Source organism: Lutra lutra, chromosome 4, assembly GCF_902655055.1.
Source record: "Lutra lutra chromosome 4, mLutLut1.2, whole genome shotgun sequence".
Classification (NCBI taxonomy): domain Eukaryota; kingdom Metazoa; phylum Chordata; class Mammalia; order Carnivora; family Mustelidae; genus Lutra; species Lutra lutra.
In genome coordinates this window covers 95,827,823-95,846,288 of record NC_062281.1, presented here as the reverse complement: position 1 = coordinate 95,846,288, position 18,466 = coordinate 95,827,823, and the positions used below count along the sequence as shown (strand labels likewise).

The following is an 18,466-nucleotide window of genomic DNA, read 5'->3' as shown; positions in this document are numbered from 1 at the left end:
CCCTGTTTAATCCAAAGTTTGTTTTTTTTTTGTCTTTTTCTTTCTTTCTTTTTTTTTTTTTAACTCTGGGAAAATTCCCTAGATTATTTCTTTCATTATTTTCCCTCTTCTCTCCCACTATTTTCTTCTTCTGGAGATTGTATTTTTCAGATCCCTTTTCCATGTCTCGTAACTCTTCTCTTCCCCATAATCCACTCCCCTGCCTTAATTTTTCACAGTTGTTTTTCTTTTTTTCCCTCCTTTAAGATTTTTAATTGAAGTATATTGACATACAATATTGTATTAGTTTCATATATATATGTATATATATATCAATCACTGCTACACGGTGATTTGACACCCAATTATGTCAAATATATTGTGTTTAATATCTAAGAACTCTTTATTTTGTCCACAGTAACTTTTTTTATTGTTATTTTGTAGACTGTTAACCTCTCAAGTCTCTGCCTATGTTACTTTTACTCACCTTCAACTTTTTGTTTAACTATTTATCCTTATTTTTAGATGCTATTTCTTTAATTTTTTGATTATTCTGTAATTTACTTTCATGCAGTTGGTTTTTCTCTAAGGTTGATGATTCTTGCGTGCATGGTCATCGGTCCCCTTGAGAATCCCTATTCACTTCTTGGTGGTGTATCCTCTGATTACAGAAACAATTTCCCTGTAATTACTGGGGAGGTATAGAGCAGGCCATATGGCTTTTGGATATTATGACTTCTGGTTCTCACCCTCCAGGTAGTAGTGAGTTAACTGGGGACACTAACTTAATTGTCTGGGTGCAGAGCTCCCTCTGTGAAATGTCTGTGTTAGAACTGATTTTTAATTTTGCTGCAGGTTTTCTCTTGTACTTGCTTTAAACTTTGCTTTTATTTCTCCATTGGTCTGATCTCATCTGACTTGCATTTTCTAGAAATTCTCCTAATCTTCTGATCCACTGATGGCCCATTTTGTTGTTTTCCAGTACCGTTATGAATTTATTATTTAAAAGTATTTTTAAAATTATTCTCAGGTGCCTTGAGAGGGGGAGGAAGTAAACACTGCATTTAGTCCTGGATCATATACAGAATAAGTCTGTTTGTATCCTATATTGCACAGAAAACAATACTAGTCTCCATTTGTCATTTTAAGTGTGACTCCATTTTCAAATGAGTTGTCCCCCTTGCCTACGATAACACTGTTCTTTTCTCCAGCTTGTTTGTACTTCGCAGCAAGAAGGAGTGTTATTTATCTAACATTCTGTTACCTGTGTGGATCCATCCAACATGTATTTGACAACAGTGCCTTGCCTGGTGATAACTCTTGAGGCCTCCTGATCCACAGGTGGCATCACCGTTTTGTGAAAATCATAGTGCTTCACCTTCTGGGGGTAACTCTGCCGGACCATGATGTCCCAAGTGGGTTCCTCATCTACAACATTCTGATCTTAAAAAAAGAAAAGAAAGAAAGCCTTCCTGTGAACTGAGCAATGCTGTGTAGCTGGCGTTTTATCTTTTTCCTTATTTTTTTTATTCTTCTGTCTACATGTGAATAATAGGGCAGTTTTCATAACCTGACAGATGGCCCAGAGCACAGGTGTTTTGCTGCCTTGTTATAGTCAAGTATAGTGAATAAGGTCTTCTACAAGTACTTAATAGGCACCTTCTCCATGTATAGTCCATTCTTCTAAGGAATTCCAGGATATCCCTGGCAAAATTAGGAAGGAAGCAGTTTTGCGGTTGTAGATATTCCCTTTTCTCCCTGTGGGTACTTTTTTCTCGCCTTTGAGTAAGCTCTTGCCCCTGCATCCACAACGCTGTTCTGGGGTTCTCTGGTTGTCAGGAGCCCCAGGGGAAGTTACTCAGGCTTGCCCTTCCTAAATCATTCATCACCTTTCAAAGTTAACATAATCCCCTCATCTCTAACCAAATCCAGATTTTTTCTCAAGGTTCTATTCTTAGTTAACAATCAAGGAGAAAAACACCTCATAGGTTCCTTCAAAAGAAAATATTATCATTGAGAATTTCTGGCATACAGTAACTATTCAGTTTTTACTAACTGAATACTTTCCTCTTCTCAACTTACAAAGTGGTTTATCAACATGTAATGATGGCATTTCAGGGACTATATTGGGCTGTTAGAAAAATATTTTGGAATGAGGGCCCTTCATGATACCCTCTAAGTCACAGAAGTACTAGTAACAATAACATTATAAACATTTACTGAGATGTTTACATATGTTAAATGCTTTGTATATGTATTTTATTCAGCCCACCTCAACAACCCTTTAAGAGAGATAATTTCACTTTCCAGAGTTTCGGATGAAGAAAAACAAAACTAAGACAAACCAGACCAACTGCAGCCCTTAGCTTCTTTTCATTTAGGTGGCAAGTAAACATGACATTGAATTAGTTTTCAATAGGCATACTCTTTTTCTTTGATAGATACTCTTTTTTTAAATGTGGTGTACATAAGGGAACTATAATAAAGAGGACATTTGGTTGTGAATTAAAGTCAGGATCCACTGGTACAACAAAACTTTTATCAGATGAAGAAACATGGTCCAGAGATAGTAAGCAACTGAAAGGGACATATCTATATCTCAAGTCCCAGACCAGTGCTTGCTTTGTTTCATCTGCTAATTCTACTGCAAGAGTGGGCCTCCATATCAGTGATATTCAAATTCAGTCACTAATGTGGATGCCCCATCATGTTAATTAAAGAGGTCCTACTTGTACTTACTTAGTCATCTTAATGAGTTAGAGGCCATGTACAAAAATAACAGACTTTATAAAATTACATTCTAATATCTGGGAACAAGACTGATATCCTTCAACCACTTAACCTGTACTTGCCTCCACTTACTTTATGCTCACTGTCTTTTGATTTGATCAGACCAGCAAATCACTATACCTGTGGCCCTCTGTAGAGCCAGAAAGACAGGGTTCCACCCCATCAAAGTTGTTAAGAGTCCACCGGCCTTGCCATCACTGACCAAGAATGACCTTTAATTTCTGCCACTTAGGAACTGAGTGACCTGGGGAAGTTAATGAACCTCCTGAAGCCTCGATTTATTTTGTAAAATGGAATTATTAGAACTTAGTTTACCATATTTGTGGATTTTTATATATGTTAAGTACTTAGGGCTGGGGGCTCAAAAAATGCTAGTCATCATTATTATTAGCCTATTGTTCATTATCAACATGTTTAACTGGTATGAAAATACACACGTTTTCAACGGTGATTCAACTGTTTTCTGTCTGACATTTGCCCCACCCCCTCCCACCCCATGCTGGCTAACACTCACCAGTAGACTCTTGCCCAATGAAGGTCACCAGGAGTCCATTGGGGCAAGACACATTTAGGTTTTGGAAGGTAGGAACATAAGGAGTCTCTTGCAAAACATGTTCTGGTTCTACTTCTTCCTGGAAATAATTTAACAATAATTGTTTGTCATTTTCTAAATGAGCTACTGATTTATTTTGACTAAGCAAGCATTTGCTGAGTGCTTAAGATATGACTTGCCCAGGACTGGTGGGCCCTGCAATTGAGCCTGTAAAGATGCATGAGGCTGTACTTTTGTGTAATTTATATTCTGTTCATAGAATGGCACACAGACATGTGAAACAATTAAATTATAGTACCAAACTGTTAGCACATCTCTCCTCCCACAAACGAAGACATCAAAATTAATCAGAATAATTAGGAAAGGATCATGGAGGAGTTGGGGCTTAAAGTAGGCCTTGAAAGATGCCTCTGTATGCAAGTGTGGGGTTAAGGGCTGACCTATGTGCCCTCTACCGACTTGGTATACCTTTTAAAGTTTGGGTGTTAAAGATGTTATGCTATTAGGAAATGTGTCATTATTTTTCTCTAATAAGCATTATTTTTGTAGTAAGTAAAAACAAAAAGACATAAAAAGATTATTTATAAACTAATGAAGTTTGGGTGTGTCTACTTCAAAAATCCTAGTTCATTTTATGCTAACTATGCTGAGTTCTTTGTTTGGTTACTTGGACCCCAGAATGAAAGTTATTTAGTTACTTCCAACCAACCCCTCATGATAATCATTTCAGTTTTCCAGTTGGCTCTCTTTTGTTAGCCTCTAAAATCATCCCAACTGATACCCTGTTGCTGCACCTGTAGTTTATTTTAACTAGTCTTGTGCTGTGGATCACTTAGGTTGTTCTGCCTTTGTTACTAACAAATAATAAATTTGGAGTAGTTAGCCAAAAGTCAATTAAAAACAAAAAGTAATGGGCACCTGAGTGGCTCAGTCAGTAAAGCATCTGCCTTCAGCTCAGGTCATGATCCTGGAGTCCTGGGATTGAGCCCCATTTTGGGCTTCCTGCTCAGTGGAGAGACTGCTTCTCCTTCTGCCTCTTACTTCCCCTGCTTGTGCTCTCTCTCTCTTTCTCTCTCACTCTTGCTCTATCTCAAATTAATAAATAAATAAAATCTTTAAAAGAATTAAACACAAAGCAAAATTAAGAGGAAAAATTATGAAGTTCTGTAAAATGAACAATAATGTTCAAAGACATGAACCTGCCATGACAAATTTATCATTACACATAAAATCAGTAATTATCTCCCACCCTTCTATTATTGTCACTTATTAAAAATTATGGGAGAACTGATTGGTTATCAGATTGCTTTCAGTAAATTAATGAATTATCTAGGGTTATTCTGCTCAACACTGTAAAATTTGTACTTAATAAGGGTCAAGTACCCTGATTGAGAAAAGTCATCCAGTATAGCTAAATAAATATGGTGCAGAGGTTAAGTAACGTACAAACACCAGAACTTTTAGAGGGCCAAGGTCTGAAATCAATAGCTCTGGTCACTTTTTAATTTTTTTCTTCTACTAAGTTGAGAATTTGCACTCTGTACAAACTGTACAGCTCACCTAGCAAATTTTCAAGATTTCATTAGTGATTTCCTTCTTTTCTGTATTCTTTTGATCTGTATTCTGGTATTAGGAACACATTTGGAATCAAAGCCTCTGTGAGTGTCTGCATTTGGTGGTATTGGAAGTAGAGGGTGAACTGCTCTTTAGCCAGAAGCCCTGTAGCACATCAATATCTAAGGCCAAGTCTACCAAATGGAAGTACTTCCTATTTAATTTGAAATGTTCTTCTTTCAATTGTTGCTTATCTAACAAAACTAAATAAAGTATTTAGAGAATGGTAGGAACATAACCAACCAAAAGCAAAGAACCAGAGTGGAAAAAAGGGTGAGCTCTTCATTCTGAGTTTAGAATGGAAGACCTGAATCAGTTTGTACATGACAATATGTCTCCTGGTGTAGGGATCCAACTCCTGTGTACAAATCTCTTCTTTTCATTCAAAATTGAAACTTCAAGGAATGTTAATACATCCGCACAACAATATACATGTACTGAAATGATACTGTTGGTGTAACTCATGATTTTAAAAAAGTTAAAACTGAGGAAGAAGTAGGGTTTAGGAATCAATGGTAAGTCCATGTACCTTTTTCTCTTCTTCTTTTGGGTGTTCCTCTTCTTTAAGAGATTCTTTAGGTTTTTCTTTGCCTTTTGTTTTTCCTTTCACTTTGCTTTGAGGAACAGTCACTATAAGAGGAACTACTGTTGTAGTAACTGCTGATGGGATACTCAACATTGTTTCCAAATTAGGATCCTTATCCTCTATAACAGGAAAAAAGGAGAAAACAAGTAAATTGGAATTCATATTTTATGTTTGTTAAACAAATATATAAATGTTTACACCACAAACATGTTTCTATGCATTTATACCAGCTGGCAACAATTTTTACCTTGCTGAAAGTGATTTTTCAGTCACATAAATTTCAGGGGTAATATAGTTGATTTAAAAATGAGAATTATAGTTAAAAAATCTGAGGTACTTAATATTTTGATATATTTGATTGAATCATTATTTCACATGTTCTTGCCTTCCCATCGAGATTATGAACTCCTAAAGATAGTGCAACAACCATCTGTTTGAGAAATATTTTTTGAAAGGTTCCTATATGCAACATGTTTGGAACAGTGGGCAATAATGACAAAATATATATAAAAGACCCTATGAAACCAAAATATTCTAATAATAATTATACTCAAATAGCTTTAATACAAGGACATATTAAATAGGAAAATAATAAGGGATACAAAAAAAGAAATTCAGAAAAGAGGTTTTTTTTTCTAGTTGAGTTGATAAAAAGAAGTTTTAGAAGTTGTAAAAGATTAATTTTATTCTGTATCTAAAAGTATTGCCAGAATTCTTAAAAGCAAGTTGATCTCTGAAGGAATTTTGTCACAATCTTCTGAGCATCACTGGTGTGTTAAAGGAATTCTATTCTCCTCTGGGTTCCAGGATAATACTCTCCCTGTATTTCCTCTTCCTTCTCTGAACAATTTTTTTCTGTCTCCTTTACTAGTTCTTCCTCTTTTGTGAATCCTTAAATGTCATTAGATTCCAGGGGTTTTTCCCTTTATGCTTACAGTGGATGTTCTCAACTCTGGCTGCTTATAATGATAACTCATTGAATTTTTTATAAAAAGCTCAGGCCCCCATCTTGACCCACTGAATCACACTCTCTAGGGATGAGGCACAGGTATTTATATTTATGAAAAATCACACATGATTGTGATACAGTCAAAACTGAGCACTTTTATTATGTATAGTAGATCTGAGTATCTCACTCACTACTGGGGCTCTAACTCTCATCTGCATGCTGATGACTCCAAAATTTATATCACAAGGCATAACCTTTCTTCTCAGCATCAGATTAATATGTCCAACTGCCTTTCTATATCTCTCCCTGGTTGTGGTACTGGAGACATTTCAAACTCAGTATGTCTCTCTTCTGCTAGGAAAGGAAAGCCTCCTATGTACTTAATCTCATTTAATAAGCAATCAAGCATCTCATTTCCCAAGTTAGACAGTGAGGTATTTGTATTTTCTCTTTTTGACTGACCTCATACATCCAACCAGTCAACAAGCCATCAGAAATTTCTCTTGAATGATGCCTCTCCTACCTGTTCCTAACTTACCTCATATTCTCATTGATCTTTTACTTGATTTTCTGCAACAAGTTCCCAAACTGGTATGGGACCTCCAATACTGCCATTTCAGTGTACTTTCGAAACTATCATAAAATTATATTTCTAATATGAAATCCAATTATATCACTTCTCATCCTTTATTTAAACACCTCTGATACTCATTGATCTTATGGGGCATTGAGTACTGACATTCCACCACTCCAACCACACTCAACTTCTCCCCTTTCTGTAAAGATGCTATGTTTTTACACAATTGTATGTTTATACACAATGGTTTTTAATGTCAAGAATTCCCTTTCCTTGTTGCTTTGTCTGGATAGTTACCATTCATCTCTAAAATCCCACCTCAGATACTATACTTTCTCTCTGAAGTATTTTCTAACTGTTCCCAGTACTATGTTTATATATAATTTCTAGAAATTCAGCAGTTATTTATTCTTTTCCCATTAGACAATGAATTTTTTTAAAAAATATATTTATTTATTTATTTGAGAGAAAGAGAGAGAGAGAGGAAAAAAGAGGGGAGAAGAGGCAGAGGAAGAGGGAGAGAAAGAATCACAAGCAGACTCCCCACTGAGTGTGTAGACCAATGTGGAGCTTGATTTCACAACCCTGAGATCATGACCTGAGGTGAAATCAAGGGTCAGGTGCTCAAATGACTGAGCCATCCAGGTGACCCTAGACAATGAGATTTTTAAATAGATGTGCCATGGTTTTATTCATCATTGTGGCTCAGTGCCAGCAAGATTCCTCACCCATAGGAAGTACAGTATATAAATAAGTGAATGGCATCCAGTTATAGGGAGCTGGAAACTCCTCCCTCTTATCCCCATCCATCTACTCATTCAGTAAAAATTTATGGAGTACCTACCACCATGTACTATGAATTGGATAACCAATGATGAAGACTACAAGGAATTTGCAATTGGTAGATCAAATGAAAAAACCCTCAGGTACAATGTCATGTGTTAAGTCTGTGATAAAGGAAATACAGTGCTCCATGGGAACCTAGAAGAAGGACATCTAACACAAAAGTTACTCAAATACTTGGAAGTTAAAGAGCATCCTACTAAAGAATGAATGGATCAACCAGGAAATTAAAGAAGAATTTAAAAGATTCATGAAAATAAATGAAAGTGAAAACACAACTGATCAAAATCTTTGATATGCAGGAAAGGCAGTCCTAAGAGGGAAGTACATAGCACTATAAGTCTTTCTCAAGAAACAAAAAAGATCTCAAGGGGCACCTGGGTGGCACAGTGGGTTAAGCCTCTGCCTTCAGCTCAGGTCATGATCTCAGGGTCCTGGGATTGAGCCCCATATCAAGCTCTCTGCTCAGCAGGGAGTCTGCTTCCCCCCCTACCCCGCCTGCCTTTCTGCCTACTTGTGATCTCTGTCTCTGTGTCAAATAAATAAATAAAATCTTAAAAAAAAAAAGATTTCAAATACACAACCTAACCTAACCAAACATCTAAAGGAGCTGGAGAAAGAACAGCAAATAAAGTAGGAGAAAAGAAATAATAAGGATCAGAGCAGAAATCAATGAAATAGAAATCAAAGGAACAGAAGAACGGATCAATGAAACTAGGAGATAGTTCTTTGAAAGAATGGATAAGATAGATAAAACCCTGGTCAGACTTACCAAAAAGAAAAGAGAAAGGACCAAAATTAATAAAATCATGTATGAAAGAGTAGAGATCACAACCAACACCACAGAAATACAAATAATTATGACAACATATTATGAGCCATTATATGCCAACAAATTAGGCAGTCTGAAAGAAATGGATGCACTTCTAGAGACATAGAAACTACCAAAACTGAAACAGGAAGAAACAGAAAACCTAAACAGATCCACAACCAGCAAGGAAATTGAAGCAGTTGTTAGGGCCAATTTAATGTTAAAACCTGTTTAACTATTAGGGCCTGCTTAGCCAGAGCAACTCCATATTGCCTAGGTAGCCATATTGTTGTTTACATCCATGGACTTCATTCCGGGAATAAATGCCCCAGTAGTTCCTGGTATGGTTCCAGGTATCGATTCCGGGAGTAAATGCCTTAACAATAAAAGCCACATACCTTGGGTCTGCGGTTATGCCCTATAAAACCAGCCTGTGAGATTGGGAGGGGGTCGCTCTCTTCGGAGGTGGCCCTGGCTGGTCAGTCTGACTTCTAATGCTTGGCATAGAATAAAGCTTCACATAACTTTTACTTTGTCTCAGTCTCGTTCCCTGGCCGGTCAGTCCAACTTCTAATGCTTGGCATAGAATAAGGCTTTGCATAACTTTTACTTTGTCTCAGTCTCGTTCCTTTGATAATGGACCCCAACAGCAGTAATCAAGAATCTCCCAGCAAACAAGAATGCCAGTCTGGACAGCTTCCATGGGGAATTCTACCAAACATTTAAAAGAAGAATTAATACCTATTCTTTTGAAGCACTTTCAAAAACTGGAAATGGGAGGAACACTTTCAAACTTGTTCTCTGAGGCCAGCATTACCTTGATCCCCAAACTAGACAGAGACCCCACCAAAAAAGTAGAATTACAGACCAGTATCCCTGATGAACATGGATGCCAAAATTCTCACCAAGACACTAGCCAATAGGATCCAACAGTACATTAAAAGGATTAGTCACCATGACCAAGTGGGATTTATTCCTGGGCTGCAAAGTTGGGTCAATGTCTGCAAAGCAATTGGTGTGACACACTACATGAATAAAAGATAGGTCAAGACCATATGATGCTCTCAATAGATGCAGAGAAACCATTTGACAAAGTCCAGCATTCTTTCTTGTTTAAAACTTGTCACAGGGTAGGGATAGAAGGCACATACCTCAATATCATAAAAGCCATCTATGAAAAATACCACAGCAAATATCACCCTCAATGGGTAAAAACTGAGAGCTTTTTCCCTAAGGTCAGGAACACAGCAGGAATGTCCACTTTCTCCATTACTATTCAACAAACCACTAGAAGTCCTAGCCTCAGCAGCCAGACAACAAAAATAAATAAAATGCATCAGAATCAGCAAAGAAGAAGTCAAACTCTCACTCTTTGCAGATGACATGATACTCTATGTAGAAAACCCCAAAGACTCTAACCCAAAATTGCTAGAACCCATACAAAAATTTAGCAAAGTGTCAGGATATAAAATTAATGCACACAAATCAGTTGCATTTCTATACACTAACAATGAGACAGAAGAAAGACAAATTAAGGAGCTGATCCCATTTATAATTGCACCAAAACCCATAAGATACCTAGGAATAAAGCTAACCCAAGAGGCAAATGATCTGTACTCCGAAAACTTATAATGGATGAAAGACCTCAATGTGAGACAGGAATCCATCAAAATCCTAGAGGAGAACACAGACAGTAACCTCCTCAACATTGGCCACAGCAACTTCTTTCATGACACCTCTCCAAAGGCAAGGGAAACAAAAGCAAAAATGAACTTTTGGGACTTCACTGAGCTAAAAAGTTTCTGCACAGCAAAAGAAATAGTCAATAAAACTAGAGGCAACCCACAGAATGGGAGAAAATATCTGCAAGTGACATTAAAGATAAAGAACTGGTATGCAAGATCTAATAAGAACTTCTGAAACTCAACATGCAAAAAACAAATAATCAAGTAAAAAAATGGGCAGAAGACATGAACAGACACTTCTCCAAAGAAGACCTACAAATGGCTAACAGACACATGAACAATGTTCAACATCATTAGCTATCAGGGAAATTCAAATAAAAACCACACTGAGATATCACCTTTCAACAGTTAGAATGGCAAAAGTTAACAAGGCAGGAAACAACAAATGTTGGAGAGCATGTGGAGAAAGGGGAACCCTCTTACACTGTTGGTGGGAATGCAAGTTGGTACAGCCACTTTGGAAAACAGTATGGAGGTTCCTCAAAAAGTTGAAAATAGAGCTATCTTATGACCCAGCAATTGCACTACTGGGTATTTACCCCAAAGATACAGATGTAGTGAAAAGAAGGGGCACATGCACCACAATGCTCATAGCAGTGATGTTCACAATAGCCAAACTGTAGAGGGAGCGGATATGCTCTTTGACAGTTGAATAGATAAAGAAACTGTGGTTCATATATACGATGAAATATTATTCAGCCATCAGAAAGGATGAATACCCACCATTCGCACTGACATGGATGGAACTGGAGGGGATTATGCTAAGTGAAATAAGTCAGGCAGAGAAAAACAATTATCATATGGTTTCGCTCATGTGTAGAACATAGGGAATAGCATGGAGGACATTAGGAGAAAGAAGGTAAAACTGAAGCAGGGGAATCAGAGGGGAAGATGAACCATGAGACACTATGTATGGACTTTGAGAAAAAACCTGAGGGTTTTGTGGGGGGGAGGAATGATGGGTTAGCCCAGTTATGGGTTTTAAGGAGGCACATATTGCAATGGGCACTGCAAATAATGAATCATGGAACACTATATCAAAAACTAATGAAGTAGTGTATGGTGACTAACATAATAAAAAAAAAGCTATAGAACACTCATGAAAGAAATTGAGTAAGACACAAAGAAATGGAAAAACGTTTCATGCTCATGGATTAGAAGAACAAATTTGTTAAAATGTCTATGCTATGCAAAGCAATTTACACATTCAATGTAATCATCAAGATAATACGACACTGGTACAAAAACAGACACATAGATCAATGGAACAGAATAGAGAACCCAGAAATGGACCCTCAAATCTATAGTCAACTAAACTTCATCAAAGCAGGAAAGAATATCCAATGGGAAAAAAGATAGCCTCTTTAACAAATGGTGTTGGGAAAATTGCATGGCCACATGCAGAAGAATGAAACTGGACCATTGTCTTACACCATACACAAAAATAGACTCAAAATGAACAAATGACCTAAATGTGAGATAGGAATCCATCGAAATCTTAGAGGAGAACAAAGGCAGCAACCTCTTTGACCTTGGCCACAGCAATTTCTTGCTACAAACTTCTCTAAAGGCAAGGGAAACGAAAGCAAAAAATAAACTATTTTGACTTCACCAAGATAAAAAGCTTTTGCACAGAAAAGGAAACAGTCAACAAAACTAAAGGGCAACTGACAGAATGGGAGAAGATATTTGCAAATGACATATCAGATAAAGGGCTAGTATGCAAAATCTATAAAGAACTTATCAAATTCAACACCCAAAGAACAAATTAATCCAATCAAGAAATGGGCAGAAGACAAGAAGAGACATTTCTCCAAAGACGACATCCAAATGGCCACCAGACACATGAAAAATGCTCGGCATCATTTGGCACCAGGGAAATGCAAATCAAAACCACAGTCAGTAGTCAAAACCACACCAGTCAGAATGGCTAAAATTAACAAGTCAGGAATGGATAGATGTTGGCAAGGACAGGGAGAAAGGGGAACCATCTCACACTGTTAGTAGGGAATGCAAGCTGGTGCAGCCATTCTGGAAAACAGTTTCAAAAATTTGAAAGTAGAGCTACCCTACAACCCAATAATTGCACTATTGGGTATTTACCCCAAAGATACAAATGTAGTGATCCAAAGGGGAACCTGACCACAAGGTTTGTAGAAGCAATGTCCACAACAGCTAAACTATAGAAAGAGCACAAATGTCCATAAACAGATGAATAGATAAAGATGTGGTGTATATATACAAAATGGAATATTATTCAACCATCAAAAAATGGAATCTTGCTATTTGCAATGACATGGATGGAACTAGATGGTGTTATGCTAAGCAAAATAAGTCAGTCAGAAAAAGACAATTATCATATGATCTCACTGATCTGTGGAATTTAAGAAACAAAACAGAGTATCATAGGGGAAGAAAAGAAAAAATAAGTCAAAACCAGAGAGGAAGACAAACCATAAGAGACTCTTAGTCATAGGAAACAAACTGAGGGTTGCAGGAGGGGAGGTTGGTGGATTGGGGTAACTGGGTGATGAACATCGAGGAAGATATGTGATGTAATGAGCACTGGGTATTATATAAGACTGAAGAGTCACAGACCTGTACCTCTGAAGCCAATAACACATCATATGGTAATTAATTAAATAATGTTAATAAAAAGAGTAAAACAGTGGGAGAAGGAAATGGGGATTTATTAATCAATCTGTATAAATTTTCACTCAAGATGAATAAGCTCCGTGGGTGCCTGAGTGGCTCAATGGGTTAAGGGTCTGCCTTTGGCTCAGGTCATGAGCTCAGTGTCCTAGGATCAAGCCCCGGGGAGGGCTTCCTGCTCAGCGGGGAACCTGCTTCTCCTACTCCCTCTGCAGTTCCCCCTGCTTGTGCTCCCTCCTTCTCTGTCTGTCAAATAAATTAATAAAATCTTAAAAAAAAGATGAATAATCTCTGGAAAGCTATATACCCGATTAAAGGGAGGAGACTTGGATTGGAAATTTTTTTTATTCACCAGCAGATAAAAGTTCTTAAATATCAGTATTATGGGTTCCTAAGGAATTTATATTTTTTGTAAATACTCATGCCTTCCATTTTTTAATATACAAGAAAGAAAACATTACTTTTTATTCACATTATAAACATTTTCTTTTTTTAAAGTCTTTATTTTAATTTCGGTTAGTTAACATGGAGTGTTATATTAGTTTCAGGTGTAAAATATAGTGATTGAACAATTCCATATGTCACCCTGTTCTCGTCATGGCAAGTACACTCCTTAATCCCCATCATCTGTTTAACCATCCCCTCTCCCCTCTGGTAACCATCAGTTTGTTCTCCTTAGTTAAGAGTCTGTTTTTTAGTTTTCCTCTCTCTTTTTAGTCCCATATAATCTTTGGATTTGTTTCTTAAATTCCACAGATCAGTGAGATCATATGGTATTTTTCTTTCCCTGACTTCTTTTGCTTAGCATAATACTCTCTGGCTCCATCCATGTGGTTGCAAATGGAAAGATTTCATTCTTCTTTATGGCAGAATAATATTCCATTGTTTATATATTCCACATCTTCTTTATCCATTCATTAGTTGATAGGCATTTGGGCTATTTCCATAATTTGGCCATTGTTGATGATGCTGCTATACACATTCCTAGGTATCTTATGGTTTTTGGTGCAACTGTATATGGGGCTGATTCCTTGATTTCTCTTTCTGCTGCTTCATAATTAGTAAATAGAAATGCAACAGATTTCTCTACATTGTTTTTGTGTCCTGTGACATTACTGAATTCATTTATCATTTTTACAGTTTTTTGGTAGAGTCTTCTGGGTTTTCTGGGTACAGTATCATCTCATCTGCAAATAGTGAAAATTTTACTTATCTTTGCCAATTTGGATGACTTTATTTCTCCAAGTATTTATTTATTATTTTACTTATTTTTGTTTGAAGTTTTAAATTTCAGTTACCTAACATATAGTATTAGTTTCAGGAGTAGAATTTACTGATTCATCAATTACCTGTAAGACCCAGTGCTCATCACAACTGCCCTCCTTAATACCTATCATCCATTTAGTCCACCCCCTGCCCACTCCCCTCCAGCAACCCTCTGTTTCCTCTCTATAGTTACGTCTGTTTTTTTTTTTTAAATTTTTATTTATTTATTTGACAGACAGAGATCACAAGTAGGCAGAGAGGCAGGCGGGGGGGGGGGGGAGGAGGGGAAGCAGGCTCCCTGCTGAGCAGAGACCGATGTGGGGCTCGATCTCAGGACCCTGAGATCATGACCTGGGCCGAAGGCAGAGGCTTAATCCACTGAGCCACCCAGGTGCCTCAGTTATGTCTGTTTTATGGTTTACCTCTTTCTTTTTTATTTTCCCCTATGTTCACCTGTTTCGTTTCTTAACTTCCACATATGAGTGAAATCATAGTATTTGTCTTTCACCAACTGATTTATTTCTCTTAGCATTATACTCTCAGCTCCATTCATGTTGTTGCAAATGATGAGACTTCATTCCTTTTATGTTTTATGTTATTATGCAATTATTCTGTTTAAAACAAATATATATAGGGGCACCTGGGTGGCTTAGTGGGATAAAGCCTCTGCCTTTGGCTCAGGTCATGATCCCAGGGTCCTGGGATTGAGCCCCGAATCAGACTCTCTGCTCAGCGGGGAGACTGCTTCCTCCTCTCTCTCTGCCTGCCTCTCTGCCTACTTGTGATTTCTGTCAAATAAATAAATAAAAAAAATCTAAAACATATATATATATATATCAAACAAATATATATCAAAATATCTATCTATCTATATCAAACAAATACATATATATCACATCTTCTTTATCCATTCATCTGCTGATGGACACTTGAGCTACTTCCATAATTTGGCTATTGTAAATGCTGCAATAAGCATATGGTTGTATATATCTTCCCAAATTAGTGGTTTAGTATTCTTTGGGTAAATACCTGATATACTGCTGGATCAGATGGCAACTCTATTTTTAACTTTTTGGGGAACCTCCATATTGTTTTCCAGAGTGGCTACACCAGTTTGGATTCCCACCAACACTGTAAGAGGGTTCCCCTATCTCTCCATCCTCGCCAACATCTGTTGTTTCCTCTGTTGTTAATTTCAGCCATTCTGACAGGTGTGAGGTGACATCTCTTTGTAGTTTTGACTTGTTTTTCTCTGATTATAAGTGATGTTGAGCATCTTTGAGTGTATTTGTTAGCTATCTGAATGTTTTCTTTGGAAAAATGTCTATTCATGTCTTCTGCCCATTTCTTAACTGGATTATTTGTTTTTTTGGGTGTTCAGTTTGATAAATTCTTTATGGATTTTGGATACTAGCCCTTTATCTGATACATCATTTGCAAATATCCTCTCCCATTCTGTTAGTTGCCTTTTAGTTTTGTTGATTGTTTCCTTTGTGGTGCAAAAGCTTTTTATCTTGAAGTCCCAATAGTTCATTTTTACTTTTGTTTCCATTGCCTCTGGAGACATGTTTAGTAAGAAGTTGCTATGGCTGATGTGGAAGATGTTTCTTCCTATGTTCTTCTCTAGGATTTTGATAGTATTCTAGGTATTTAGGTATTTTACTCATTTTGAATTTATTTTTGTGTAAGGTGTAAGAAGGAGGTTGAATTTCCTTCTTTTGCATGTTGCTGTCCAGTTTTCCCAGCACCATTTATTGAAGAGACTGTCTTTTTCCCATTGGATAGTCTTTCCTGCTTTGTCTAAAAATAGTTGTGAATCTATTTCTGGGTTTTCTATTCTGTTCCACTGATATATGTGTCTATTTTTGTGCTAGCACCATACTGTCTTGATACTTGAAGTCCGGAAATGTGATGCCCTCGGCTTTGCTTTCCTTTTCAAGATTGCTTTGGCTATTTGGGGTCTTTTGTGGTTCCATACAAATTTTAGGATTGTTTGTGCTAGCTGTGTGAAAAATGTTTTTTGGTATTTTGATAAGGATTGCATCAAGTGTGTAGATTGCTTTAGATAGTATAGACATTTTAACAACAGTCATTCTTCCAACCACGAACACTGGAAACCTTTCTATTTCTTTCATATTATAAACATTTTCAAATGCAGTACTTATAAATGTGAAATTAGGAACATTTGTTTTAAATGGAATAATTGCATAATAAGTTGAGGATGAAATCAAGAATAAGGAAATCACTAGGAAACAGCAGCAATCTAGTTGATAGAGAGTAGAGTATAAATATCTTAATCTGAAATCACGATAAGCTATGTTCAGAAGGGATAGGATTTTTTAGTGAATGTGTGTGATAATGGAGTTAATACATAATTTGTTAGGCAGAGAATGACTTCAAATGCTGGCTTAGAAACAAACCAAATATAAGATTAAAAGACAAAATCCCAAATAAATAAAAAATACTAACAAATTTAATGGGCTCTCTAACTCACTAGAGTACTACAATATTTGCACAAGATAAGAAAAAGATTATAAAGAACCTATGGAATGAAGTTTCTGCAGAAAAGGAGTTACATAGTAAGGCAGACAGTTGGATCACTATGATCTATACGTAGTTTGAAGGCTATGTAGCATAGGGATTATCTTCCAATTTCGTAAAGCTTTTTTTTTTTTTTTTTTTTTTTTAAATCTGTGTGCCTATATCCCTGTAAAATGCATGGGAGCCCACAAAATTTCTCAATTGGTTCTTGGTTAAATGACATATTATTTTGTGGTTTGTAAGGAAATAGCTTCCAGTTGGAGAATTTGTTCATTAAATGTGGGGTAAAGAAATCCTTTAAGATGTCCAATGAATGGTTCCTTTAAGACTGTTAAGTCCTGAAGCACACTGAGCATTTCCACAATCACAGGGACTCATAAAAATATCATTATGTGGAAAACCAAGAGGATACTTTGAGAAATCATGCTTTCTGGGGGCACGAACAGACTTATTTTCCCGGGCTAGTTAACAAAGATAACTGAAATATATATAATTTTATATGTATATGTGATTCTATGTAAAATTGTAGATATGATAAATTGTTTCAAATGTCAAGGCACTGTTATTTTCTATGTATGAGCAACTATATATGTGCATACATGTAAACACACACGTATGTACACACTCAAACATATATTCCCACCTTTCTAAGAAAAGAGGGGCATTAAATCAAAACAAGTTTATCAACATGTGAGCAGATTGAGGATGAGCAGATGCCTTTGGTCATTGGACACTTATCCTTGCTGTTGTGCTATTTTACCTGGGGCCATTCCACTTGGTCCATAGTAACTTATTGAGAGGCAGATCCCATTTTCTAAGGTGGCAGAAAAAGATCCAAACTTGCTGATAACTTTATTCTCTGCATCTGATTTTCCTAAAAGGCAAATTCACATCAAGGACATTTCCATTTTATTAAAAAGAAATGTAAGCAAAACAGTGCAAAGTGGAAATCACATAGATAAAAATGTGGACATAATTAATTCAATTATTGATATATATGTATGTACCAATGAATTATTATGAAATTATTAGAAAACTTTGTTTTCAAAGAGTATTTAATGAACGGGAAAATGTTCATGATGATAAAGTAAGAAATACACTGCAATAGTCGCCACTGCTGGGGTGGTGGAATTAGGTGCAACTCTCGTTTTCTTTAAATATTCTTGTATTTCCGAATCTTTATAATAAACCACATAGTCTTTTATCAAGCAAAACAAAGAAAAGTAATTTAAAAATTTCTGTTTTAAGGTCTGGAGTACATTCAAACTTTCAAACATCATGTTCTTGAGTTTGGAAAATACTGGGACCATGAATTTATTAGTAAGATTTGGCTATTTGTCTTATTACTAGTTTGAGTTTAAAACATCCTATTAATTAACTCTTCTCCTTTTGCAGGTATAACCTATGTCACACTGGGCGGATAACATTGTTTCTCTGGGTGGTGTTGCCTAGAGATGTTAAATAGTGTTATCAGGAAGTTTCCGTGTTGTATCTTCAATGGACAAACACCTGGAGCTCTCATCTATTAGCAGGTAGAGACTATCAAGACCAAATGTAGGA

At 36.5% G+C, this 18,466-nt stretch overlaps 1 protein-coding gene across 1 annotated transcript in view; it reads right to left on the bottom strand.

Moving 5' to 3' along the window:
* SPAG17 (sperm associated antigen 17) overlaps positions 1-18,466 on the bottom strand; it is a 254,989-nt gene that overhangs the window by 95,290 nt on the left and 141,233 nt on the right. The window contains exons 24-27 of the mRNA XM_047725498.1: positions 17,667-17,780; positions 5,466-5,641; positions 3,284-3,401; positions 1,244-1,422 (exon numbers count right to left, since the gene is read on the bottom strand). Of these exons, the coding sequence (XP_047581454.1) occupies positions 1,244-1,422; positions 3,284-3,401; positions 5,466-5,641; positions 17,667-17,780 (587 nt within the window). The remainder of the gene's footprint in view (positions 1-1,243; positions 1,423-3,283; positions 3,402-5,465; positions 5,642-17,666; positions 17,781-18,466) is intronic.